Source organism: Mauremys mutica, chromosome 8 (genome assembly GCF_020497125.1).
Source record: "Mauremys mutica isolate MM-2020 ecotype Southern chromosome 8, ASM2049712v1, whole genome shotgun sequence".
In the NCBI taxonomy this organism is placed as follows: Eukaryota; Metazoa; Chordata; order Testudines; family Geoemydidae; genus Mauremys; species Mauremys mutica.
In genome coordinates this window covers 89,493,204-89,520,254 of record NC_059079.1, presented here as the reverse complement: position 1 = coordinate 89,520,254, position 27,051 = coordinate 89,493,204, and the positions used below count along the sequence as shown (strand labels likewise).

Genomic DNA, 27,051 nt, shown 5'->3' with positions numbered 1-27,051 from the left:
CAAACTACAGCACCTAATTAAAACTGAAAATATACCAAATGCTTTATTCTTTTATACCCTTCCCCTTTTATTCTAGTTATGCTTAGTTCTTAAAAAATCCTTTGCCCCAACAGAAGTGGTTACAGTTCTTCAGAAAACTCAAAGTTACTCATACAGGCATTATACGTAAAAACAGAAGCTACTGCTTAATGCTCCTTGGGACTTAATCATGAAAAGTCTCCTACTTTGAGAACTGGTATCATAATGTGAATTTCTGTGTAATAAGTGCTGCTTAAACACCCTATTCTTAAGGATAAAATAGTTATTTGCATAAACGAATGCTCTAGTGTTGTAAGAGAAAAAGCAAGAGAAGGGAGAATTCAGTGACAGATACTTCTAAAATTTGTCATCTGTAAGAAGTAGAACTACATTTCCTACATTCACTATACGGTGGATTTGCAGGATTGCAGTTAGACCCCAGGGACTCTTGGAAGACATCTAACTAATAAAATAATCTATCCTGGAGATGGGTAAAAAGTAGGCATCTATGCCCATGCCTTTGATGCCATGAGGTGCTGACATCTGCAGCCCCAGAGAGGGTACAGTGAGCTGGATCCTTTGAAATCCCAGATGACAGTATCGGATAATTGTTTTCTGCAGTTAGGCCTCTCAAGTGGGATTCCATAGGGGTCCATTTTATTGCTTCTTCCATTCAACAGGTATAGGAGACTATTAGGAAACATGAGCTGCTGAGTCTTCCCTCACAGCACTGGATGAGCTCTAGCTCCATCTCATCCAATCTTTCCTGTGATGCGAGTGTTCTATTTGTAGCTCAATGAAATATTTTAAGAATGTGGATGACACTCAACCCAGATAAACCTGGCGGAGTGCTTACATGGTGAGAGCAAGCAGAAATGGCAAAGGTGAAGATTTATATTGTTCAGACCCCCCAAAACGAGGCTATGCCTGCCTTACTTATATTTGCAAATTAAGGATCTTGTTAGATTGCCAGCTGCACCTGCTGTTCAAGTAGCAATGGCTAGCAGGAGAATTCAAGTGAGTAGAGAATGCAGTTTATTTGAAGTGCTTAGACTGCATGTCCAACATGTCCTTTGAGTTTCTAAGGAATGATGTCATGTGGTGAAAAAGTTATTTCCATTTACTCTTACCTTACACAAAACCTCAACAGGAGTGGACATCTTCTTTTCACTAATCTTTTCATACTTTTGCTTCTTTGTTGCAGCCTGTGGAACATGTGGGTCACAATATAAAAAGATGTTGTGCAACACTGGATTAACAAGGACAGTAGCAAAAAATAAAAACCAAACTGACAGGGAAAGCCCTTTGTCAACCAGAAGGTGTTATGTGTTTTTTTATTTTATTTTATTTTTATAAAATGTGAAATCTCCAAGTCCCACATACTTATTGCAGAGGGAATGAAGGTCAATCTGGTATTAAGATTTGGACACAGTTTAATACCATTTATTGCAGTCTAAGGCTTTTATCACATGGCACAACTCGTGTCTTTCTAGCTGCTGCTTTTGTCCACTAGACCATACTTGAATATCCATTAATTCCAATTCCTGAGCTCCCTTCAACTGCTGCCTGTGCTTTTTAGTGAGCAACCATTACATTAGATAGAGGCTGAAAAGTTCTAGTATTTCACAAGCGGACTGCCTGTTTAAAAACCTTACAGTTTGTGCAGCAGTAACACCCCCTGAACAGCACAATTCCCATATGAGAAAGAAAACTAAAATACAGGAAAGAATAAGTGTGCACTATTCAATCACAATATGACCATGCTTTTACATGATGACCCCATGTTCTGACACAGGGTAATGCAAATGCACACCCGTGTTAAGCTTTCAATTAAGATAGCAATTCAGCTAACCCACAAACTAGACTTACATGTTCTTTTTAAAGTTATACTTTCATATCCTACATAGCTACTGAGAATACTAAAATAACCTTTAATATCTTAAGTCTCCCTTTCCAAAATGACCTCACCCTTGGATAGGAAGAGTACTTTTGCAAGCCATTGTTTAGTATAAATTTAAAAAGTGAAAAAATACACACATTCTGCATACTGCATGAGAAAAAGCAGAGGCTCTCTCCTGTCACATCCAGTAAAACTAAACTTGGAAAAGAGCTCTGAGTTAGAACCGCACAGATCATTTTATGCAGGCTAGTAGTAAAGAGCATCCATTCCCAGCTCTTAAATGTTTAGAATCTACAGTAAGACTGCAGACTGCATGGCCTACCTTTAATCCTTGCCAAGGCAGGCTGGTTCTATTAAAATACATCAATACATAGCCTAGAGACTCCATATCATCTCGACGACTGTAGAGAAAAAAGATAATCTTAAAAACTGCAAATGTTATCAGAAAATTAAGATTGCACCATTTAGTGTTCATAAGAATCCTTAAACTGGAAACAGTGTCATGTTTGTTCATACTATTTCTAACAATGACCAAAATGGAAGAAAAACCTGGGATTAAGCTATGTTTCTCTACATGTCATTTTAGAGATACTGAAATTTAGGGCAAACGTAACAATCAGACTGAAGGCTCCAATGTTACTTAGTTTTTCAAAGCAAGGAAAATGACTTTCCCATGCAGCTCCTATTGACATTAGTTGCAGTTGTGACTGAACACCTGCACATCTATGGAAGTTTGTTCCCATGAAACTCCAGAAAGCCAAAGTGAGAAATCTGATAACCACAGATGCATTAACTTCATTTAAGGCCTGGTCCACACTTGATATTTAGGTCAACAAACCTAAATCCAGAGTGTAAAATCTACACGACTGACGTAGCTATGACGACCTAACTGCCAGCATACATGCAGCGATGTCAACGGAAGAATGCTTCCATCGACCTAATTATGGTCATTTGGGGACAAAATCCCTACATCGATGTAAAAAAAACCCTTTCCAACAGAGCTATGCCTATAGTCTCTGGAGTATATACAGACCTTAATTCAGGCAGAAAACTGATCTGAATTAGAGACTTCTATAGTCTTCCTTATTTACATCTTTGACCTACTTTAAACAGTTTTCCTTGAACGCTGCTTTTAATATGGGGCTTACTGTAGATTCTGGTGTTCAATTACTATCAACATATCTAGACAGGGAGCCATTGTGACCCCTATATTTAGTTATTTAAAACCACCATCCCCCCCCAAAAAAGGGGGGGAGGGGCGCGAAATGTTGTAAGAGGAAGCTCCAGTGCCATTTGCAGACTGCATTAAGAGCTTGCTGCTAAAACACTGTTTTCCACTAGACATGCTCTGGCACCACTAAGCAGCCTCAGACCTTATCACACCAAACATGCTCCACAGGTAACATTTTCCTGAATCATTTTTCTGTGTGAGTACACTGCTACCTCGATACAACGCCACCCGATAGAACACAAATTTGGATATACTGCGGTAAAGCAGTGCTCCAAGGGGTGGGGCTGCGCACTCCGGTGGATCAAAGCAAGTTCAATATAACACGGTTTCACCTATAACGCGGTAAGATTTTTTTGGCTCCCAAGGACAGCGTTCTATCGAGGCAGAGGTGTATTTAAAACCAGGTGCAATTCACTGCAGTGAGGAGGTATCTGCTCCACCAGTTTTCCTTCTTGGCAGTGTCCTCTCTGCAATGGCAGGGAAGGCCTCTGCCCTTCTATATGCCAGCCTGCTGCTGATGCCTATTTAGTGTGGTCTGGACTAACTAATTTTCTGTGTCTACCCAGAAACCCCAGTTCACCAAACACACCTCCTGCCAGGCTGTTATTTTGCAGGAATCGGAGCCTACAGGGAAGCTAGATGGCAACAGGTTCCCTCATTCCGCCCACTAGGGGTTAAAGGGAGAGGGGAGGGAAGATGAGAGAAAGCAGTGGGGAGAGAGAAAACAGCAGAGGGGAGTTTATTTAATGAGTCTGTAGTGAAGGAGCATCTATGTAAGTAGATTCCAAAAGAATCCACATGTGCATGTAAGACAACCCTGCCCTGCAGAACTTACTACCTGAGAGAATACTCAGTGAATGTACCGTACTTACGAGGTAGGATGGAAAAAGGAGGGTGACAGTAGTCAGACTGTGCAGTTTTCTAGGCCACAGTGTGCAAAATTTGCTGGTTCTGAAATCATTTGTTTTTTTCCATTTTAAAATAAACTCTAGCAAACCCCAGTGACCTCATGCATAGACATGATGTGCTTAAGAGCCTATATGGGGGTGGTGGCAGTAGGACTCTGGGGCAGACTTTTCTCTGAGCCCAGGCAGAGAGGGGGCTGCATGCACCTCCCCTGTAATTTTTTTAAATGGATTTTTCAATGCCATAGCTGTACAGTATGAAGCCTGGAATTTACAGTCTTGTACTGACATTTCCTAATAAAGGCTTCATTAGAATCGAAACGCATGTAAGTGGACTCCAGGATATCTGGCTTGTAAAGGATGAGATGATATCACCTTCTGTTATACTAGGTATTTATGCTACTTCAGTAACAGCTGTCACTACACTTGACAGAGCAAACCCTGCACTAGTCTCAATTTAGCACTGTAACTGATGAAGGGGTCTGCTGTCAAGTTTCAGGTCTCCTCCATCTTCTCTTGATTTACAGCAGGGGATCACTTAGTGGCTTCACTACTGTCTGACTCTGAATGTTTTAGTAATTCTTAGAGAGAGTGAGGTAAAGAAAGTTTGCCATTAAACTAGAATTCCAAATACCAAAATAGAGGATGGGAGAGCTGCCAGACTCAAACAACCAAAAATAGCCCCAAAGAATGCATAGTCCTTTTTATGATCACTGTCTCTACCTTCAGATTGTGGCTTATCCAAATCTACTTGGGATGCAATGTATCAAAACCAGCGTTAAGAGCATGTGTTCACATCAGAAGTTCTCATACCCACCTTCTCTGTTTGCCCCACATGTCTAAGATGTCAGAAAATTGCCTGGGAAGAACCACCATATTTAAATTGCTATTCATGACTGCTACACAAAAAAGCCATAGAGGAAGGAGGTCAATATGGAAACATATGGTCCTTTTCTAAACTCTATGGTACTAAACCCTTCCCAAATGCTCTGAATAGTCAGTTGTAAGTTTTACTATAATTGATGAGATAAAACAGCTGCTCAAGCTATGTTTTAATAATGTTCAAGCTCTGATTACAGCTCAGGGAGCAAAAATTCAGAGGAACGGCTAATACTTTAGGATGTGACCTATTATGGCTCTATACTAGAGTCCTGCAGCAGGACTGGGATCCCGCAGGACCCACTGCAATAATAGCAGGAGCAGGTAAAATGTACTTTGTTGTGGGCGGGGAAATGTGAACTGTGGTAGGTTGAGGGAAAACAGTAAAAAAATATTTAAATAAAGGTTTTAACTGAAATTTAAGCAAGGGATAAAACGATTTGATGCATATTGTAACAGGAGTGAAGTTTTTTTTTTTACATGGTTTAAGCAAGATTGGTTTTATTATTTTAGTAGTAAAAACTGAAGTGTGTGCGCGTGCATATACATGCTTTTTTAAAAAAAAAGTGGCATGGGGGAATCTGTTTCTCTTGCAGAATCTAAAGTTTTTGCAGGTGGGAGCAGGATAAAAGTGCAAGAAACAATATGGGAGGAGGATTTAAAAAAAAAAGAGGTCCTGTGTCTTATGTATAACAACATCTAGCAGGAATGGGTGAGGGATGGAAATACAGCATCAACTTATGTTTGGCTTGGTGTGCCCAACACATGCTTCTGAACAGCCAGAGGAGGGTGTACCCTCTCCAGTTGAATTCTGGAAGAGTGGAGCTCAGGCATGCAGAGCAAGTGATGCACTCTGGCTCCAGGTGGTACAAATCCACCCTTTTGATTGATTAATGAAGTTCAATATTTGCTTTTGAGAAGGTGACTCTCTCTCACTCTTCCAGGAACAGGGATACTACTATAACCGCAGCCAAGTATGCAAAAGACTAGAACAGATGAGGAAAGCAGGGGTGCCGTGATCCTCAAAACCTTACCTGCAGGTATGGGCACAAGCATAACCTAACAAGTAACGCATGGGGAAAGACAGAAAAATACCAGCACCGAAAGTCAGTATAAAAAGGCCTCTGAAGCCAGTTAGGAGTTTTTCCCATTCCTGAAATAAAAAAAATGGGCTATGGAAGTGGATCTTCCAAGACCTTTCAAAGTGACAAGTGCCAGCACAATGAAAAAAAAAATTGTGCTTTGAAATTTTATTCAGAACAAGTGTTTCTTCAGCCTGCAAGACTCATCCTACTTCAAGGAAGAAAATAAATTAGCTTAATTAGCTTTCATACTCTGGCAGAAGCAGGCAGACAGGTAAGTATTTGCCAAGGGACGTGTTCACACATTTGAGTGAAAGTAGTTTAGAAACTTCTGAGTCTTATGAATGAGGTCAGCCCACAGCCTTCAGGAGCACGGCAGTAATCCCCTTGAACTCACCTCTGCTCAATGCCAAGATGTGCATTGATACTGGCATATCGAGCTGTGCCAGTGAGATTTTTGTCTTCTCTGTATGGTATGTGTTGTCTTGTCCTGTTGTCACGGTACTTTTTGGCCAAACCAAAGTCAATAAGGAATAACTTAAAGAGAAATGAAAATAGGTTATTGCTTCCAGATGCAAGTATGTGGAAACCCCACCCAATATGTACTTTGTTTCATTAGGTCTATAGTTAAATCAGAGGCAATAGTTTAAAGCAGGGGTCCCCAACGTGGTGCCTGCGGGTGCCATGGCGCCTGCCGAGGCGTCCAAGTGTGCCCGCATACTGGCCGGTGGACGAGCATCCGCCGAAATGTGGCAGCATTTCGGCGATGACACCTCTGGATGACGCCACTTGCCGGCAGCATTTCGGCGGATGCTCGTCCGCCGCCACAGTTCTCTGTGGCTCATCGTCTGGCACCCAGCAGACGAAAAAGGTTGGGGACCACTGGTTTAAAGGAAGCAAAGTAATGTGGCAGTAAGTCTTACTTGCTCTAACAAGCAAACTCGAAGTTTTAATATTCAATTATTTCAAGCCTTTCCTTTTCCCGGTGGGAGGGACTAGATTTTGCTACTTAACTCAAAGGTTTAGTCTTAAACATACTTTACTACTGTTCTAATCTGTATTACACTAAGGTTATGTCTACACTGCCCTACAGTTTGGATTATGGGGGTGTGAACAACAGTGCATGCTGTAACTCCCTTGTACAGATTCTGCTGGTGTGAACTAAAAGGTTCTTACTTTGCATTCATGTAGTCCTGTTTGAAAAGGACTACATTAATGCACACTAAGAACCTTTTAGTTGGTGTCAGCAGCAGCCACACAGAGGAGTCACAGAACAGCACTCTGATTCGCACTGCTAGTCACACCCCTGTAGTGCAAACTCTGGGGCAGTATAGACAAGCCCTTACTCAAGATCTGTGACATGTGATTATTAGTTAGGAAGGGAAATGAAAATATGGTATGGCTGTATGTATCAAAAATTTATTCATCTTGAAGCAATTCTGCACTACATACATTTAGATATTCACTTAAAGGCAGCTCAGCAACTTAAACCTTTCAATTATATTTTGATGTGCTAGCATTTGTGCATTTTAACTGTCACAGCAATCAAAGATAATTTTGCATAGCATAAAAGGCCAACTTCAACAGCAATGAGATATATTGCTTTCAGCCATACACCCATATTTTTAAGCTACTGATAAGTCAGCAAGCCAAGTACCATGAGATGCTTTTATTAAATCCAGCTGATTATACTCACATAGCCAAGCAGCTCTAGCCCAGTAAAAGGATCAGATTAAGATTTATTTCTACAAAGCCCAAGTCAACTAAACCTCCATAACTATCAAACTTAAACAGCAAGTAGGTTTAACTGGATTACGGTTAGTGTGCTGTTATTGTATTTTCTTGTGGCAAAACTTCAGGCAGAATTTGGCAGCCAAGAATGAGACTGAGGTATGTAAAAAGTGTTTTCAGTTATAGATCTGGAATATCACGTTTTTGTCTCAGTGTTGAACAATTAAATCTGTTCCTTTCTTTCCTTTAAGATACTCAGATAATTTTTTAGCTCAACCTTCAAGTTTCAGCCTGATGGCATGTGACACCCCACTGCCATAGATTAGATCCAGAGGCCAAGAGAAGGTTGGGGTCTCAGTCCATACATAGGACAAGGGATTGAAGTGGCTGAGTGTCAGGCTATTAAAAGGTGCTTTTGCAACTCTTAAATAATTTGCAGGAGAACCACACTCAAGGGCTTAAATTCAAAAGATTATTCCAGGTAACTCAGACAGAGGACGTGGTTCTTAAATTCACTCAACAAGTAGGAAGGGGGGAAAGAAAGAAAAAAAAAAGACCAAAGGGATAGTTTTACCATAGTATAAGGAGAGAGGTCTGCCTCTGTACATCTAGGTCAGGGGTCGGCAACCGGTGGCTCGCGGCTCGCCAGGGTAAGCACCCTGGCGGGCCGGCCTGGTTTGTTTATCTGCCGCGTCGGCAAGTTCGGCCGATCGCGGCTCCCACTGGCCGCGGTTCGCGGTCCCAGGCCAATGCGGGAGGCAGGAAGCGGCGCGAGCCGAGGGATGTTCTGGCCGCAGCTTCCTGCCTCCCGCATTGGCCTGGGACCGCGAACCGCGGCCAGTGGGAGCCGCGATCGGACGAACTTGCCGACGCGGCAGATAAACAAACCGGGCCGGCCCGCCAGGGTGCTTACCCTGGCGAGCCGCGAGCCACCGGTTGCCGACCCCTGATCTAGGTGGTAACACAAATTAAAATCAACGTTTCTACTGTGCAAGGAAGCTTCACTCTAGGGTAGCTGGCTGGTGGAGATTTGTTAACTATAGTTGCTTTTGGAGAGCAATCAAATTCAGAATACAGTAACTCCTCACTTAACGTTGTAGTTATGTTCCTGAAAAATGCCACTAAGCGAAACAGTGTTAAGCAAATCCAATTTCCCCATAAGAACGGATGTAAATATTGGGGGTTGGGGTGGGGGTTAGGTTCCAGGGGAAATTTTTTTTGCCATACAGTACAGTACTATAGTTGGGAGGTGCCCCCGCCTTACCCCACACAGGCACAGCCCACTGGCACTGGAGACAATGAGGCAGGCAAGGAGGCTGAAGGTGCTGTAGGCTAGGAGAAGCACGCTGCGCAGTGGCAGCTTCACCTACTCTGCAAGCACCAGGGGCTCAAACCTTGGCCCGCTCATGCCACCCCTTCCCCCAAACTCCCACCCTTAACCCGTCTCTTCTTCCCCACTCCTTAACTCCGCATGTGGCATCCTCGCTCCTTCCCCCTGCCTCCTGGCCACAGGGAAGGGGGAGGAGCAAGATCATGGCGTACAGGCTCCCCCTCTCTCCTGAACACCTCAAGCCAGCTGATTGCCACCTGCAGGAGGCAGGGGAGGGGTGCTCCGTGTCCTCACTGCTTCCCCCTCCCTGCGGCAATCAGCTGGCTTGCAACTTCAGGGGGCAGGAGGGAGAGGGGAGGAGCGAGGACTCATCAAGCAGGCTCCCCGCCCCCTTCCCAGCTGCAGCAATCAGCTGGTTTGCAGCGTTCAGGAGGCAGGGGGAGCCTGTACGCTGAGTCCTCGCTCCTCCCCTCTCTCTCCTGAACGCTGCAAGCCAACTGATTGCCATGGGGTGAAGGGGTGGGGGAAGGCGCTAATCCACGGGGTCTCCTGGAGGCCAGGAGGCGCTGGCGGCGGGGGCGTAGGGGAGCAGATCGGGGGCTGCCAGCTGTGGACAAAGCAGGCAGCCAAACGATGTTATAGCAAAGCATTGCACAACTTTAAATGGAGCATGTTCTGTAATTGAGCAGGGACCTAAGAGCGAAACAACATTAAGCGAGAGGATGTTAAGCGGGGAATTACTGTACTCTTTAACAGCCTGAAGACAGGTCTTACGGTGGCCGAGATAAGGGGCAATGTTTGATGCTGAAGAACTTGGGGACATTTTGCCATATTTTATACTTGTTTTATATTTAAGACCATGATCTTAAGAACCTGCTTTCACACAAATTTGCATGAGATTTCTTTCTTCCTTTTCTCTTAAGGGAAAGCTTTGCCTTACTGAAATTTCTTCCACTGGTGGCTGTTCCACCAGATGAAGCCACTGCCAGTCTCAAAAAGCAGACAGAAAGATATCCGTTCTTAGCCACACAATACAACTGGCAGAGACAACACCTCACAGGCTGAGCAGAAACATCAAATTCTTAGAACTACTGAGACAATTTAATAAATCCTAAAGTAGAAGCTGTAAGGTTACACCTGTATTAGCATGCTACAAGTGCTACCTACCTTTGACATAGGAAAAACTAAGTGCTGATGTAAATTTATAGCTGACCTCCACACAGAAAGACGACTCCCATCCTCTGTTCAAAGTTTAAAGCTTTGTGATCACATGACCCCCACCAATATGTTGCTTTGATCACAAAAGCTGTTTGTTAGAGTGCCCCCTTCCAGTAATAACAAATAAGTATTTTATACCTCAAAGGAAAGCCACCTTCCTCAATGACTGCATACATTTACTTAATCAGAACATTTAAACTACACAAGGAATTTACAAAGTACTTTAAATACTTCAAAGTCTCAGCTGATATGACAGGCACTTTTGTAATCCTCGGGGTCTGCCATTAATCCTAAGTGCAGGAAGAAACCCAGCCTCATGATATTGATCAAAATAAAACGTATAACCACACACACAACAGCAGTCTTTATAGTTCTTTAGGCAAATTCTGTATTTTTCCTGGAGTTTTGTTCCACATGGCATTTTAAAGCCTACATGCTGATGCCTCTTTAAAAAAAAAAGCTTAATTGCAGGAATTTTGTGATACTCCATGCTTCCTGCTACAACTCTTATAGACATGCTTAATTGCATATTGGGCTGATTATGAGTAGGGAACAACAGCTTTTTTTAAATGTACAGATATAAATTATTTAAAAATGGCCTAATCCAGTGATTTTTACACTGATCAAGTAACTGGAATCTCTGTTGTATTCCACTGTAACTTTTTTCCCCTCAGGGACTTAACCTAGTCTCCAGGAGCAGGACAGCAAGTTCAGCCACCTCCTTTCTAGACAACTAAGGCAGTAAATGGAGTAAAGTAGTATCTCTCAATGTAGGAGGCTGGGATCGCTTCAGAACACCCTCTGACCCAAATTCAACATGGACAGACTTTCATCAGATGCCAGTCAGCAGTAACAGAAAAGCCATCACAGAAACAAGTTCAATAGCACCTTAACTTAATTTGAGGTATAAGGGTAGGGCAGCTGCAGTTGTAGAATAAAAATTGCCTTGACTGAAATGTTTTCAGAACTAGATTCCTAATGACTCTGTCAGTCAGGTGCAGCACAGGTAGTTGTTCTGTAGTACAAGCAGTGAAGATGACTGCTTCTGCAAGCTACATACCAGAATAGTACACAAAATCAACTGATAAGTTGCTTACTGATTAATTTCCATTTAGTTTCAACTGCCTGGTTAGAAATAGGCACAAGACTTGCTTTCCCTTTCCAATCATGTCCTCCCTCCTAGCAGCAAGGAACCCTACACTTAAGATTTGAAAGCAACAGGCAACATGGGATTATCCAAGGGACAGGTTTATCAGGGCACCCTCATTTTATGAGCACATAGGTACTCATGACTTAAGACCTCACACCACCATTTGAAATGGATTTACCAAGCAAAAACTGCACGGGAAAGGAGACTGACTGAGGTGGTCAACAGGATTCCCCATCTCTGAACACATTCAGATATACAGCATGAACCCTGCTAGTGGGCATACGTGCACAGCCCTATGAGCAAGTCCTGCTGCTACATTGCTACCAGTTTGAAGGGGTAACCTATCCACGTCAAGACATGCAACGAATTGCACAAAGTTTTATATACCAAACTAAAACCAATTTCTGCATTTGAATACAAGGCATGTACATATAACCCATTTCACATTTAAGTTTACAGAAAACACTTTACAGTTTAGACAAGCGCCACAGGAAAACATCTTAGAAATGTTACATGTTTGCCAAGTATGTCTGAATAATGCCAACATAAGAGGTGCTTTTGCAAGGTCTACATTCTCCAGAAACAAAACAAAACAAAAAAAAAATAAAAGCACATGAATTTGGGGTTGAGGTTGGAATAGGAGACAGTTTCAGACCTGGTTTAATCCTGAGAAAGATGGGTCCTGAGAAGTACTAACAGTCATGCTTCTTTTCCTCTTCCCCACTGGAGATTCTAAACACTGAACAAACAATAGAGGGTGGCAGTGCATCAAACAGTATTGCTTACATTGCAACAATGGCCGGCGCAGACAGGCAACACCGAGGCGTTAGAGAAAGAACAGGGTAGCCAAATGCCATCCTTCTTCCACCAAGCACTGTAGTTTTCCAAAATAGTTTTTTTTTGTTTTTTTGTTTTTTTTAAAGAGAAAATTTTGAAAGATGTGGCAAGATAAATTTTGAATACGAGCCACTCCATAATGGCACTGCCTTAAACAGGGATAGCAATGGTGACATTTGGCTCTATCAAAAAAGGAAATTGAAGCTTTGCTTACAAAAGCATTCTTTGGTACCACAAACTGCCCTTCCCCAAAAGACATTCAGAAAAAGTAAATCTTCAGTAAGGAAGAGGTAGAAGGCATTTAGTCACCTTAAAGTTTACTTTCATAGGCATGCAGGGCTTATTTCTAGCAGAGCTGAAAGTTCACCTTTTAAGGTAGGAACAAAGTTACCCCCAAATATCAAATTGAGAATAATTTAAAAATTGATCACTTAAATTGAAATTGTGACTACATTTTTTAAAAATATATTGTTTATCATTGACAGGAAGCTACTGGAACAAGATTACCATGGCACCCTAGTCTTTTTGTGACTGGCATGTCCTCAAGTAGTATGTACAAAACTATTCAATATGTAGCTGCACTTAGCTACGAAGAAAAGGAACAAAACAGTGTATTATATCTGGAAGCAAATGTTTCTAAAATGGAGCAGCCATTAGTCCAAAACTGAACCAAAATGTCCCTTTTCAATTCTGCTTAGGGTAAAGCAACAATTTTACATTCTTACATTAAGGACTATCTAAGTTGTTAAACTTGGTATTTAATAAAACTCATGCCCTCAACAAGTGTCTGCGACCATTTCATTGTGTGGCTCCCTAACACAGATAGCAAGTGGCATTGACTAAAAATTCATGGTCTGCAGGCAATTTAGGTTTTCCACTCAGCTGACGTGACTAACATGCTCATCTAATAAAATGAGCACAGCAGTATTTTCTAGGCCATTATTCCATATCAAGGTAGAACAAGGAGCTACAATGCCAACCCAGCATGACTGTGCAAAAAAGTGTGGGAAAACGGCCAAAAACGAAAGAAGTTGGAAATCAGAGACAAACTAGTAAAAAATAATTAAAACAAGCTATTTTAATTTATTGCCAGGTCTTGCCAGAAAATTAAAGAACCTGACTGCTTTATAGCGGAGAAAAATAGAGCTCTATAGAGTAAAAGTATGAAACTTGGGAATGAGCAAGGTTTAACAGCAACAGGATTACATGAAGACTTTACCTTTCAATTTGACTGTTACAAAAGATTTTCCAACAAAAACAGTTAAATCTAAATGTTCATTGTGCACTGCACCCCTTCAGACAGAACTCTGATGTTTCTCATGTTAGCAACCAGTTTTGTTTCTAATGTTAATGGCTTCAAGTTGGCATTCATACAGGCAAACAAAGGTAAACATTTTATAGCTAATAGTGCCGAAAGATAGTAAACATCCTCAGATAGCATATAAAGAACGTAAGTGGGAATCTTGCTTCCAATAAAAAGCTTAATTATGTACGTTTGTCCTGAAGTTAAAAATTTCTATTAAATAGCATGCTTACTGCATTGCCAATGCTGCCTGTCTGCCCGAGCTCAACATAACAATTGAGAATTAAACATTTCACTCAACAGAACTAGTAATTGAAAACAGTATTTCTCTATGCAAAGTTTCCAACTGGAAGCATGCATCTCTGGCTAAGTTAACCCCCACCCCTACCCACAAGTTTAAAGTTAGCAACTAGAAGTACCCCAATTTAACTTAAAATATTTAAGATTCAGTAAGCTCAGTTTTGATGTGTGATCTTCAAGCATTCAGCTAATCTACATTTTTGTACTTCTACTTGACAGGTTTTCAGAAATTCAGTTACAAATATAGTTTAAGTCAACAATGCTACCATCTATAGGTAGACGGTTATTTTGGTATGCATAATCCTGAAGATTGAAGGTTTCATTACCAATCATTGCAAATTTTTAACACCTTGGTGACAGGTAGGTCAGGAGCTCCTAAGCTGGTGCGAACACATTTTGCATCAAGAAATCAGCCCTGGAGCCAAGAGTTAAGATTTGATTTTAACATTAAAGAAAAAAAATTAAGGTATTCTGATATGCACTAACTTTGAATAATGAAACACCATAGTTGGACAGAGCACGCTTAGGTAATCAATTAAATTAGTTTACACTTCAGATTTTTATGTTTAAAAACAATCTGTCATTAAAATCCTCCTTGTGAGGTGGATCAAAGGCCCAAATGTTCATGGCACTGCATTTAGCAATACATGTATCCCACCACCTGCCATCAAAGAATTAAACTGATTTAGTCTCTTTAACATATCCATTTCAGCAATGACAAACAGTTAACTCAAGCTGAATAGATTTTTTCAAAATCTAAATGTTTATCAGAACCATTCTTAGAGGCATTACCCTCCTTGTTCTTTCATGCAGAGAGCATTAGACTAACCTTATTACAGTGACGCCCGATACCCATTAGGAAGTTATCTGGTTTAATGTCTCTGTGTATAAAATTCTTTGTGTGCACATATTCAATTCTACTGATCATCTGTAAATACAAGAAAAAATAATCAGAATTTAACATTAGAAAGAGAAAGCTAAAGATCAAAGATATTAGAACAAAAGTCCAGTGTTTTAGTTCAAGTTCATTTTCCTTAATAATGAAGGAGTTATAAATTGCGTATTTCGCCAAGTACATTTTAACATGTACTCACAAAATAGATTTGTCAAGTGAAGCGACAAACAGTTTGATGAAGATAATCACTGGTCTGTCATCACTTGACCAGTACTACAGGTCTTCAGTGTAAGTGTCCAACTGTTTCACTATAAATAGTACAAGTGGTATTCACAATTGAGTTATCCACGAATTTCAGAAACCCAAGCAATCTAACAGAAGTTACTTTGTTTACTACAGGACTGTTTTAGAAATCTTTTCCTGATATTGTTTAACTAGGAACTAACTCATTAACAGTTTGTTACTTCACATGTGCCTTTTAGCTATTCTGGTTATCTTAATTAGCTGGATAATAATATTACAGTGTTAGGTGAGGTCTACATTACGGGGACTATTGTGGTATAGCTACAACACCATCACCATGCTGGTATAACCCCATACAGTGATGGAAGGTGTTTTTCCCTGTTGCTGTAGGACCACCTCCCAAGCAATGGGAGCTAAGTCAATGGAGGCGTTCTTCCATCAACCTGGCTGCACCTACTCTAGAGGGTTAGGTTGGCATAGCTATGGTGCTCAGGCATGTGGATTTTTTCACACCCCCGAGTGCGACAGCTATGTTGATCTAAATTTTAAGTGTAGACCGGGCCATAGTGAACTACAAGTGTCAATACTGTAGCATCTCTCTAAGCTAGTAACAATCCCAGTGGATTATGCCCCAGTGCCCATCTTTAAATTTACTGTACTAGAGTTCTACATCCTATCCAGTGGGGCGTTTAAAGACATTCCTATTGTCCCCAGATACTTAGGTTACTTGAAGAATCAAAACCTTTCCTTGTTACCACCACAGCAGCCAAGAGAGTGGTTCTCCCTCTGAAGTGAGCATCAGTGACTAAAAGCAGCTGAGAACAAGGACAGTTGACACCTATCTCCACTCAGAAATGCTCTAAGCTTCCTTGGCTGACAGCCTGGGATTTCATGACATTTGGCAAAGTGACAGTTGGTACTAACATCAGTTGATAATCTTGGATAATTTTCAATACAAGTTTGAAAAACTCACCTATATTTAGGTCCATCTAACCATGGTACTCATGGCACAACATTTTTCACGGCCCTGAGTGACTCAGCTAGGTGGTTCTAATTTTTAAGTGTAGACCAAGCCCTAGATTCTATGATAGAATATTTCATGCCTAAATAGAGAGGCAAGGCAAGATACAGCATTTCTAAGGTACTCAGCACTAAGTATGTAACCTCAAACTCTAGAGATCTGAATTATGAGATAGGAGTTTGGCATCTCCATGCTTTTCCCTAATGGAAAGCAGACATCCCAAAACCATTCAATTTGAGAAGACTAAAAGTCAGGATAGCAAGGATGTAGCAGATATACATTGATGTGCAGTGGCAGAAAAGTCTATATACAGCCTGCCAACAATATGCTTGGCTGAAGCCTATTATAGTGCTTCATTTAATCAAATTAACCCAAAATTTTGAGGATTGCTTTTTACCATTACCAATACTTGACAGCTGTGATGTAAGTAAAATAAAATTAAGAGCATGATTTTAAAAAGTGTTAACACTAGCATGGGTAGAATACTAATATTTGTGTTGCATTATTAGCTCTCTACAATGCTAATCTTATGCTCTACTATACCACGAAACTGTCACTGTTCGTATTTTTTGCTTCTATGTGGGTCAATTAGTCACTTGAGTATTTGGAGTACTGAGTTGCACACATTCTGACATACTTAAAAGGAGCACTGTTTGCTTCGTTTTCCTTACAATGCAAAGTTAAGTTTCACATACCTGGTCTGCTAACATAAGTACTGTTTTCATTGTGAACCTGCGGGAACAGAAGTTGAAGAGATCTTCAAGGCTGGGTCCCAGAAGATCCATAACTAGAACATTATAATCTTTCTCTTGACCATACCACCTGTAACGAAGCAGAGATGTCTAAGCTGTCATTCTGTTTAACATAAACTAACAACCTGTAGTATTAACAATCAGGCAGCCAGTTAATATTTTCTAGAAGATGCCAAGTAATACATTTTCCCACTTCAAAACAACTGAGATTGTTGATGCACAAATCCAGTTAACTAGACTGTTTTACAAAGTGTTCAGTATTTATAAGCAAGCCTTGGCTACTGCTAGACATGGAGTATTTTTGTGACAGTAATTTATTTTGATGTAGATTAGTGGCAACGATGCATTTCTTTTATAATATTCATTTTGTTTAGGACTTAATTGGATCAGCTCCATTTTGTTCTTCCTGCCACTGATTTCCAGAAAGCAGTACATAATGCTGGCCTTTAACTACGTTAACTCCCATTCTCTTATTAACCACCAAAAGCACTGACTAAAAACGACCCACTGGCAGCTGGCCTTTACAAGCTGGATACAGTATAATTTTTTATTATTAAATAGAATATCTTTTTGTAAAGCAAGCAGCAACAAAAAGCTCTGTAGCAACTTACTGAGTCACCCTACTTTCTGGAAAAATCACTCAACTTTCATAGGACATTGAGCAAAAAGGTTTTGTTTGTATTTTAATAAGGTGTGCCTTCAATTTTCACTTCAAAACAAAGGAGTGTCAGTTTCCATCTGCAACTCTCACATCCATCTCAGTCTTCAACTAGATGTCTGCCACTTTCTGACAGAAGAACATTTGAAAAATACCAGTGTACCAAATTAAAATGACAGAGCAAAGCAGAAGCAGCTATATGAACAGTAGGGTTCAAATCATGTTTGGACTGGCACCTTTCAAAGGTATCACCTCATTTTTGGTGTTGCTTCTTGTAGTTTCCAATTTCACCCCAGAGAATGTTCACATATATAAAAGAGAGCTGTACAGTTGTTTTTTTCACGCTATGACTATTTTTTTCACTAGATCACAACAGGGCGAGGGAGTTAGACATTCCCTCACTACACATTCATCCAGGTTTTCATTGGCATCGATCTCTCTAGCACTTGAGCACCTAGTAGATACATTCTGGTCTAGCAGAAGAAGCTGATGGAAAAATCTAGTGAGAGATCCTTGGTATACTTAAAGCAAAACTAAGATTTTACTAAAAGTAAAAGTTTAAAATTCCAAAAGCAGAAATCTAAAGGCACTGTTAAAATACAATACTAAATTACACTACTCTGGCCCAGGTATATCTTGCAAGCCACCAGAATGTTTAATCTCACAATTCTGAGCAAAGGCATTGAGAAATAGGAAGGAACGACTTACAAAAAGCATATCTATTCTTTCAGCAATGACGGAAGATCTCTTCCCATCCACAGTATTCCTACTAACGTGTCTGATATTTCATACCAATGCATACTATTATCCTACCAGATGTAATAGGGCTCGGAGTGGGCAACCTTTCAGAAGTGGTGTGCCTAGTCTTCATTTATTCACTCTAATTTAAGGTTTTGCATGCGAGTAATACATTTTCACATTTTTAGAAGGTCTCTTTCCATAAGTCTATCATATATTAACTAAACTATTATTGTATGTAAAGTAAATAAGGTTTTTTAAATGTTTAAGAGGCTTCATTTAAAATTACATTAAAATGCAGAGCCCCCCCCCAGACTGGTGGCCAGTGAGAGTGCCATAAGATTAACTTTTCTGGGATCTGACTAATATGGCCCTTGCCATAGCACTAGCAATAAATATCCCAAAAATAAAGGTAGGTGAACAGAAGACTATATCAAGTTCTGACTTAAGCCCCAGCTACCATATGTCTGTGTAACTCCTGTAGCAAATACCTACTTAAGGAGAGGACTCTAGGAAAGTAAGGTATCACAGATTGCTCTGTCCTCAACACTACTGATTCCATCAATCCAGGTCATGAGTTTCAGTACAGCCAAATCCATTGTCCTACATCTAGGAACAAAGTATAGGCCACGCTGACAGGCGGGGGGCTATATCCTGGAAAGCAGAGTCTGAAGAGGACTTTAGGGGTTGTGGTAGGTAACCAACTGAACACATTCTTAAAGTACATACACAGGGAGAAGATGTACGAGGCTCTTTAGTCTAGAGTAGCAGTTCTCAAACTGTGGGTCAGGACCCCAAAGTGGGTCAAGGCCCCGTTTTAATGGGGTTTCCAAGGACTGATGTTACTCTTGCTGGGGGCCAAGGCTGGACTCCAGACCTGAGTGTGTGTGGGGGCGGGGGAAGCCTCAGATTACACACCCCCTGCCTGGGGCTGAAGCGATTAGGCTTTGACCCGCCACCCCAAGAGCAGTAGAGCTCTGGCCCCCCTGAAGGCTTTAGGTTCCAGTTTCCCTTTCAAGAAGTACTATATTTTGTTTGCATTATAGATATTGCTCCCTGCACAGTCTAAAATAGACAGTTACCCACCACTGTCTACTGTAAAACCATTTTCAATCCAAACAGTTAAAGTTTTGTAAAGTTATAAGCAACTGAAATTTGGCCAAGTTATAAGTTTCTGAAAGTCTCAGCATCTAGTTTGGCAGCTACATTCTCCAAAGATTCTCTCTCTAATGGGCATGCTGCAGGGGTAGAGCAGACTTTCCTGCTATTGCTCCTTCCACCTGGCAAAAGCCACTGTCACAACATGCATTGGATAGATCATCTCAACCTGGGGAGAGGGTCCAACTTTTAGGGGCGTGACAAATCTTCTAATAGTTCAGTAATTATAGTAAATTTAGGGGGTACAGGGGCAAGCACCAGGATGCAATGTTACTCATTCAAAAACAATTTTAGGGGGTAGGAGTCTAGGAAAAACAATGCTAAGGTGGGACCAGATTTAAAAAAGGTTGAGAACCAGGTTGTTCTTGGCCCTGACTCAGCACAGGGGGGCTGTATTAGATGACCTCCTGAGATCCCTTCCAACCCTACATTTCTATGATTTAAAACTTAACACAGGAAATGAGCACATTAACAATGGAGCTAATGAACTAGTTTAGAACTAAAAAAGATGCTTCATTCAACGTAAGAAATAAGAGGTCAGTGTGTTTTGGGGTGTATATCTAGAGAGATCAAGCGTTTGAGCAGACCTTCCAGAGAAGTTGTTGCCTACTTGCTTTGAAAAGCATTTCAATCCCTTCATCCAACCCCCATACATTCTATGAACAAATTCACTATGACAGTTCCACCTCACTTCTGCCCAAACATGTTTCATTAAATGCTTAGGTCTACCTCAAATGTAGAAAGCGAATGCAAATTTCAGCCATTTGTTTTAATTTAAGTTAAATTAAATTAAGGATTATACGAAGCAAGGAAGCAATATGCTCTATTTCTGCTATCAAAAAAAGGTAACTGACTCCAATCAAACTGTGCAGGTATATCTCAGCGAGGTGTATGAATTGTTGAAAGAGGTAGGATTTTTTCTAACAAAACAGGTTTTTTGTTTTTAAATAGACTTATCAAGGAGTGGACTAGGAACATCATTCACCCAGACTAAAAACAGTCTATTTTTAGATTTTTGCTAACATCTCAATGTATTCTCCCTCCCACCAAAACAAACTATGTTTTGGGCGGATGATGTCCCTTATGGCAGAATGTTTGGGGATTTTTTAAAATACAGAAAAATCTCTGTCCTCATAACCAATTCTAAAATAAAGGATTTCAATATTTATCAAGAGTTCTTAACAGGCTTGTAATATTTAGTCTCCATGGCCTAAAGCAAAGCTAGTTCTGCAACAACTTACCAAAAGGAATTTATGTTGGAAAATGCTGTAGTATTTCACCACCTCTTTAATTTCTTAAATTGTTCCATGTCAGAAATAATTCCTGTCTATTCACACAACCAGTTAATTTGAAAGGTTTGGTAAAGGAGATCTGAAATATTCAGTGTTTGCTTTGCTAAACACTGCAAATCAACGACTTCATTTTCCTGTAATGTTTCCAGGAAAAACTGGATTAAGAAGTTAGGCTACATGTTGTCCATTCAAGGTTTGTTTGGTAGCTGCTACTATTGGAAACTAATAGTAAGGAATGCAGAAACTTGGCTCTCACAAGCAAACCCTTGGAAAATATACTTATAATGTTGAAAGATCTGGCAAGTAGTCTAGTTTACTTTATACTTCTATATTCATTGAATCAATGTTAGCTGGCATGTAGAAGGACAATGTTATACAGACTTAAAATCAGCATTACCATTTGTGTCATGAGAAAATTAGATTTTTTACAAAAAAAGAAGTTTCTCTTACCTAGGGGACCCCCTGCCACAAACTCTCCCCTCCTCTACACATGATTTCTCTCAAAGGCCCAGCTCCACAGCAGCTGGCAGAATTAAACAATACACACCTAATTTTATGTTTTGGGGTGAATTAAGGATATTTAAAGATCTAGCCAGATATCAGATGCTATTTGAGCATCTCAGATTACAAATTCTCCAGATATCTATTGGAGATTAACTGCTGATCTTGCCTTGGATGTGGAAGTGTAGGAAATTACACTGTTTGTTTAAATCTCAGATTGAGGTTTACTGTCAAGAAGCATCAATACATTTTGGATGTGTTGAAGTAAGGCAAGGCAAAAAGTTTATGATGAACAAAGTCAAGAAGTTAATACATTGTTTTAAGATACTATTAGCCACTCACACTACACACACACTAATACGAAAGATGGAATATACATACGCAAGTCCTTTGAGATCCCTAGCCTATAAAAATGCGTATTATATAACGTCCTCATAGAGATTACTCAGCCTCACATAAGATATTTATTTTTTCTGTGGCCTAAAAATTTGATGTGCATGTTCTGTTTTTTGGCACATCAGATGTTCACTCATCCTTGCTCATTAATCCACAAACATGTTAATTTTTTCATCATACCATGGTGTTTGTCATATCTCAGAGGTTGCAAAATTACTAGCAAACATACTATTGCGTAAAAAGGTAACTCGATGCTTCTTGATTGTGAAATAACTTGCATTCTGAGCTAAACAGTCGTTACTTCAGGACATGGCTAAGGATTTACAGGTAGTCTTGGAATGGCCAGATTTTTAATCAGGGTCAATAAATGGCAACTTCACCATATGCACACAAACTAATGAAAATATATGTTCATCAATGATAATCAAAGTTTACAGACAGGCAAAGAAAGAAAAATGATGCTTGAGAACTTAGTTTGCTTTAAGGATATTTACATTGTATATTTTGACATGATTTTGACAATTTGCATTTTAACAGTTATAAAGCTTTAACTTTTTGAATCAACATCTACTGTCATTAAACAATTACTGTCTGACCTCCCCATTGTCTGGTCCCGCAAACAGTTTCCCACAACTGAAATTTTAAATTGATAAAAATCTAAAATACTTAAAAACAGATATTGATAGTAGTTGAAATAATCAAAAAAGAAAAAATCAAAATTCTGCCATGCCTAGATATAGGCCACACTCAACTTAGTAAAGTACTCCTTGTTTATAGGGGTAAGAAATGTGGGAGATCAGAAATTGAGGTAGCCTTCACAGTTTTAGGCCTGCAGAGTTGGGGCAGTATGCAATTAGATTTACAACTGTATGCATCCCTGCTTTCCAATGGGCTAAAAATTTCATATTAATTAAAATGAACTATTCTAAAGGTATTGATTAAGATAAGGACAGACTTTCAAATGGCATCAAAGACATGCAAAAATAGACAAACCTTCCAGTCATATATGCACATTAGCACATTTTTACTGCAGTAAAGCAGTGTGACATACATAGGCAGAGTTGGAAAACTTGTTTGTAACCGCCTGCATTTCAATGTCTGTGTCACTATGCTGGGGAATTAAGTCATGTGGTGTGAGAAATGATTTGGTTTGCAGCTCCCAGATGGGCAAGCAGGCATTCTGCCAAGTCACATGATTCACCTTAGTGTTTACTCAGCAAACCCATGGTTTTTATTTCTTTAATGACTAACCTTGAGGAAAGCAAATGAAAGTGTTGATACTGCAGTGCTAGGTGCACAATTACAGTACTTAGCTCCACCAAGGCATCATCCTCTAAACAGCAACTGCTTTTAAGTTGGCTAGAGTTAGGGCCCTACCAAATTCATGGTCCATTTTGGCCAATTTCACAGTGATGGGATTTTAAAAATTGTAAATTTCATTATTTCAGGTATTTAATATCTGAAACCTCACAGTGCTGTAACTGTAGGAGTCCTTACCCAAAATGGGGGTGGAGGGTTGCAAGGTTATTGTAAGGGGGTCACAGTACTGCCATCCTTACTTCTGCACTGCCTTCAGGAGCTGGGCCCTTGGCTAGCAGCTGCCGCTCTCTGGCAAGCCAGCTCTGAAGGCAGCACGGAAGTAAGGGTGGCAATACCACAACCCCCTTACAATAACCTTGCAAAACCTCCCCCACCACACACATATATTCTGGGTCGGGACCCCGAGTTTGAGAAACGCTGGTTTCTCCCGTGAATTCTGTATAGTATAGGGTAAAACCACACAAAAGACCAGATTTCACAGTCAGTGATGTGTTTTTCACGGCAGAGAATTTGGTAGGGCTATAGCTATAACATACATTTTGAAACTTTTCAATTTCAAAACCCTGATGTTAGTGAATACATGTTACAAGAATATGGCCAGTGACAAATTAATATATAGAACATCTTGAGAAACTAGACTGTAACAATAGCAAGTTTACTAATAAGACTAATTTTGTTCAATTATCAAAGCAGTAACTTTATGGTCAAATGTTACTTCCTAAAGTAGACTGTACATTCAATCTTGTATAAGGAAGGACTCACTAGAGTATTTAACAGAGGGAGAAGGAAGAAAGCCGCGTGTAGGAGCAGAAGTAGATGAGACCACTTGTTTCTATGTTAGCCCAACAGCCAGTGAGATTCTAGGCCTGATTTCAGACTATGTTGCACCACTTTCACTGTTCCACAAAATAGCAGTTAAGAGCTTAATTCTAAATCATTAGGCAAGTATAAACAGCAGTCACATAACTGCGAGCAGAAAACACCATTACATCTTCAGATAAATACCCATCTAAGAGTTCCCAAACATACAGATTCACCCTTAACTGGGGCACAAACGTAAAACCCAAACACTGGCAAAAACGACTCAAAGGAATAATCTCAAAGCAACATAAAAGGCACTCTAGTGACAGTTACAAATTACATCATGTTACTAAATACAATAAAACTGAAGCAGAAAGTAGCCATGGTAGCAGTCTTAGACACGGGAAACACACCTGTGCATTTAAGTCTATGAGGAAATGCAGACAAAGCTGTTATTGGTTCAAACATATCACTACAGCTTTAGATCTCGTTTACTAAACTAGAAATGTGTTTTATCTCAGACTACATCTAACAAAATGGACTACTTGAAAATATCAGTGATAACTTATTGACACCAGCACAACTTGCACATATGGATTTCATATGTCTACCTGGGACATTACACACATTTATTCTTGGTTCCCTATGTTTTGTCAATATCCTGTACTGCTCTAGTCTACAATTATTCTGACTGGCACCAAGCAACTGGTTCCTTAATATCTTTCTGTTTCAAATATACAGTTTCATTATGGCAGTCACCTTTCAACTATTAAAGATGGAGGAAAATTTCATGGCAAACAAGTATGCCTATGCACCAAGAGTTTAGATTCTTTACATTTGCTAATTCAACCCCTCCAGAGGCAGAGATAATGTAATGCACAGAGTGTGTGTGTGTGTGTATATATATATATATATATATATATATAAATAAAATAGAGCCTGTCACCATGAGATATTTGAGACTGAATTGCCTACATATTTTACAATTTACATATGTGTTAGCTTCTCCATATTGACTTGTATGTTCTCTGCCATAAAGCTGGAAAAACAATTAATTGTAGACCAGCTAGAGTCAGGAATACAAATGCAATTAACATAATATGGGATAACTGGTATAGTCAAGTGAAATATTTAGCAGAGGTCACTCACTGTGGAAACTAACGTTAGTTATAAATTAGGCCACCCAAGTACTAAATTAACCATCGGCAACTAAACACTTTCTATAAGAAAGTTAGAGTTACTAGAAATAAAATCAAGTATCAGAGGGGTAGCCATATTAGTCTGGATCTGTAAAAGCAGCAGAGTTCTGTGGCACCTTACAGACTAACAAACATATTGGAGCATAAGCTTTCGTGGGTGAATACCCGACTATAAATAAAATATTGTGACTGTTTTGTACAGCTAAAACAGATGATTTCGAACTAATATATAAAAGTATGCTAATGCAACTCATTCCCATAAATGACATGCAGCCTGATCATTTAAACTGACTAGAACTCTCTATGCTGCATATGCACTTCTAAGTGATTGACTTACTATTTTACTAATTGCTTAAGGCAGAAAATCTACAACTGGTAAATTGTTTCTACATATGTTTCTATAGAAATTAAGTCTTCCTGCCTTTCTGATTGCAAAGGCAATCCTCCAATATAAGGAGGAACCCATGGAGTGCTTTCATCCCAAGTCTTTAGATTGCTCTAGTGCTGCTCAGCTTTCCCAAGCAGCATTAAAAAAACGAAAAAAACGTGTCAGTTTAACTACTGCATACAGGATGCCACATATATTGAAATGGACAAAACTGGTGACTACCTTGGTATCTGCTTCCGCTAGATAAAGCTGTGAGCAGAGGCAGACAGAACCAAGTATAGGAGAATATCTGGAAAAGATTGAGGCTATCCCTATTCAACTGAAGAGATTTGGGAAAAGAAGTGGCAGGGGAGTCTCACACACCTACAAATATGAAACAATCCATTGACAGGACCCTCTCTGGTTCCGGCAACTTCCCAGAGCGCTGCCGATAGAAGTTACAGTTGTGCCCTCTCCATGTCTCATATTAGTATCTGGCTAGCAGGTCTGTTTTTCAAGCCCTGTCTTATGATCTTGAATAAGCAGTTCGAAGCTGAGAACGCATCTCACCAGTTAAAATATTTAACTTGTATAAAACACTGCTTAAAGGGACATTCACTTGAAATGAAGTCTGAAAATTATTAATCTATTGTTACTAACAAAATCCTAGGATTACTATTAAGTACCTATTTTTTCAATTTACTTTGTGCTTCCTGCAGCACTCTGTGTAACTCAGCTTCACCGTTTCCCTGAATAGTCCATTATTATTGGAGATACTAGTGAACAGTAAAGCCAAAAGACCCTTTTAACATTTTAAGATGTTTCAGGACACTGTTTGAAGGGTGCTTTATCACAAGCTATAATATTTATAAATTTGAATGGTTTTAAATTAATAAATTTCAAGTGTCCTTTACATCACTACTCATCTAACTGCACATATTGCACTCCTGACACTTAATGCTAGAGTAGGCGTTACTCATTTTGGAAGTTAGGAAGGACCCATGTTAAATGTTAAATTTGAATAGCTCCATACAATGGTGTGATTCTACTTACGACTAAATTAAAATGTCACTTTAGTCAGCTTCATATGCTTAGTGGGCTATTAAGACTCCTACAGTGAGAACACAGGGCAGACTGCTTTAAACCTTGTAGGTCATATCAGGAGAATAAGATTAATAAGTCTTCTAGACTTTGCTTCCCAAGATGATGGTGGGAAGCTGTAAGAAGCTTCACCCTTCTCCCTCCACTCCCCCTGCCATACGGAATATGAAAAATGGCATAAACATGCCTCGACACCCGTACAATATACAACAGATTTGAACATTAAGCCTGGAGGAAAGAAAGCTATGATATACACAATACATATGTTTTCAGTAGCCTTGGAACTCAAAGAACCAATGGTATATTTTTAGTGCCATTAATTATCACCTACCAGTGTATGTATGTGTTATGCTGTGTCTACACAAAAGAGCAATGGCTTCCTCATGTAGCGCCAGCCTTAGTTCTGCCCCCAAATAAATGCAACATTTAATGTTACACATGATTAACTGTAACCAAGGAGCAGATACATCACTCATTCCAAATACAGCCAGATCCTGGCAATTCTTCTGAACAACTAATCCTCAAGAAAAATCTCTACCCAAAGAAAACCTACCTAAAAATACGTAGAGAGTGCATCTTGAAAGACATTTAAGTTACAATAAATTAATACAAGAAATAAAGTTCAGAACAAGCCACCAGCCAAATATACAGCCAGCCAGAACCAAGGAATCTGGTACAAACTCTAATACCCCAAATTAATGTGATCAATTAAACAAGAAAGTAAC

General features: G+C 39.8%; 1 protein-coding gene across 5 annotated transcripts in view; it reads right to left on the bottom strand.

Annotated features, from left to right (window-relative positions):
- The window catches only part of CSNK1A1 (casein kinase 1 alpha 1), a 48,352-nt gene that overhangs the window by 14,176 nt on the left and 7,125 nt on the right, over positions 1–27,051 (bottom strand). For 4 of the 5 annotated variants that reach the window (XM_045026334.1, XM_045026336.1, XM_045026335.1 and 1 more), the window contains exons 3-8: positions 16,739–16,865; positions 14,714–14,812; positions 12,100–12,183; positions 6,413–6,552; positions 2,241–2,319; positions 1,149–1,223 (exon numbers count right to left, since the gene is read on the bottom strand). In XM_045026334.1, coding sequence (XP_044882269.1) covers positions 1,149–1,223; positions 2,241–2,319; positions 6,413–6,552; positions 12,100–12,183; positions 14,714–14,812; positions 16,739–16,865 — 604 coding nt within the window. The remainder of the gene's footprint in view (positions 1–1,148; positions 1,224–2,240; positions 2,320–6,412; positions 6,553–12,099; positions 12,184–14,713; positions 14,813–16,738; positions 16,866–27,051) is intronic. The other variant, XM_045026338.1, reaches the window with a different exon arrangement.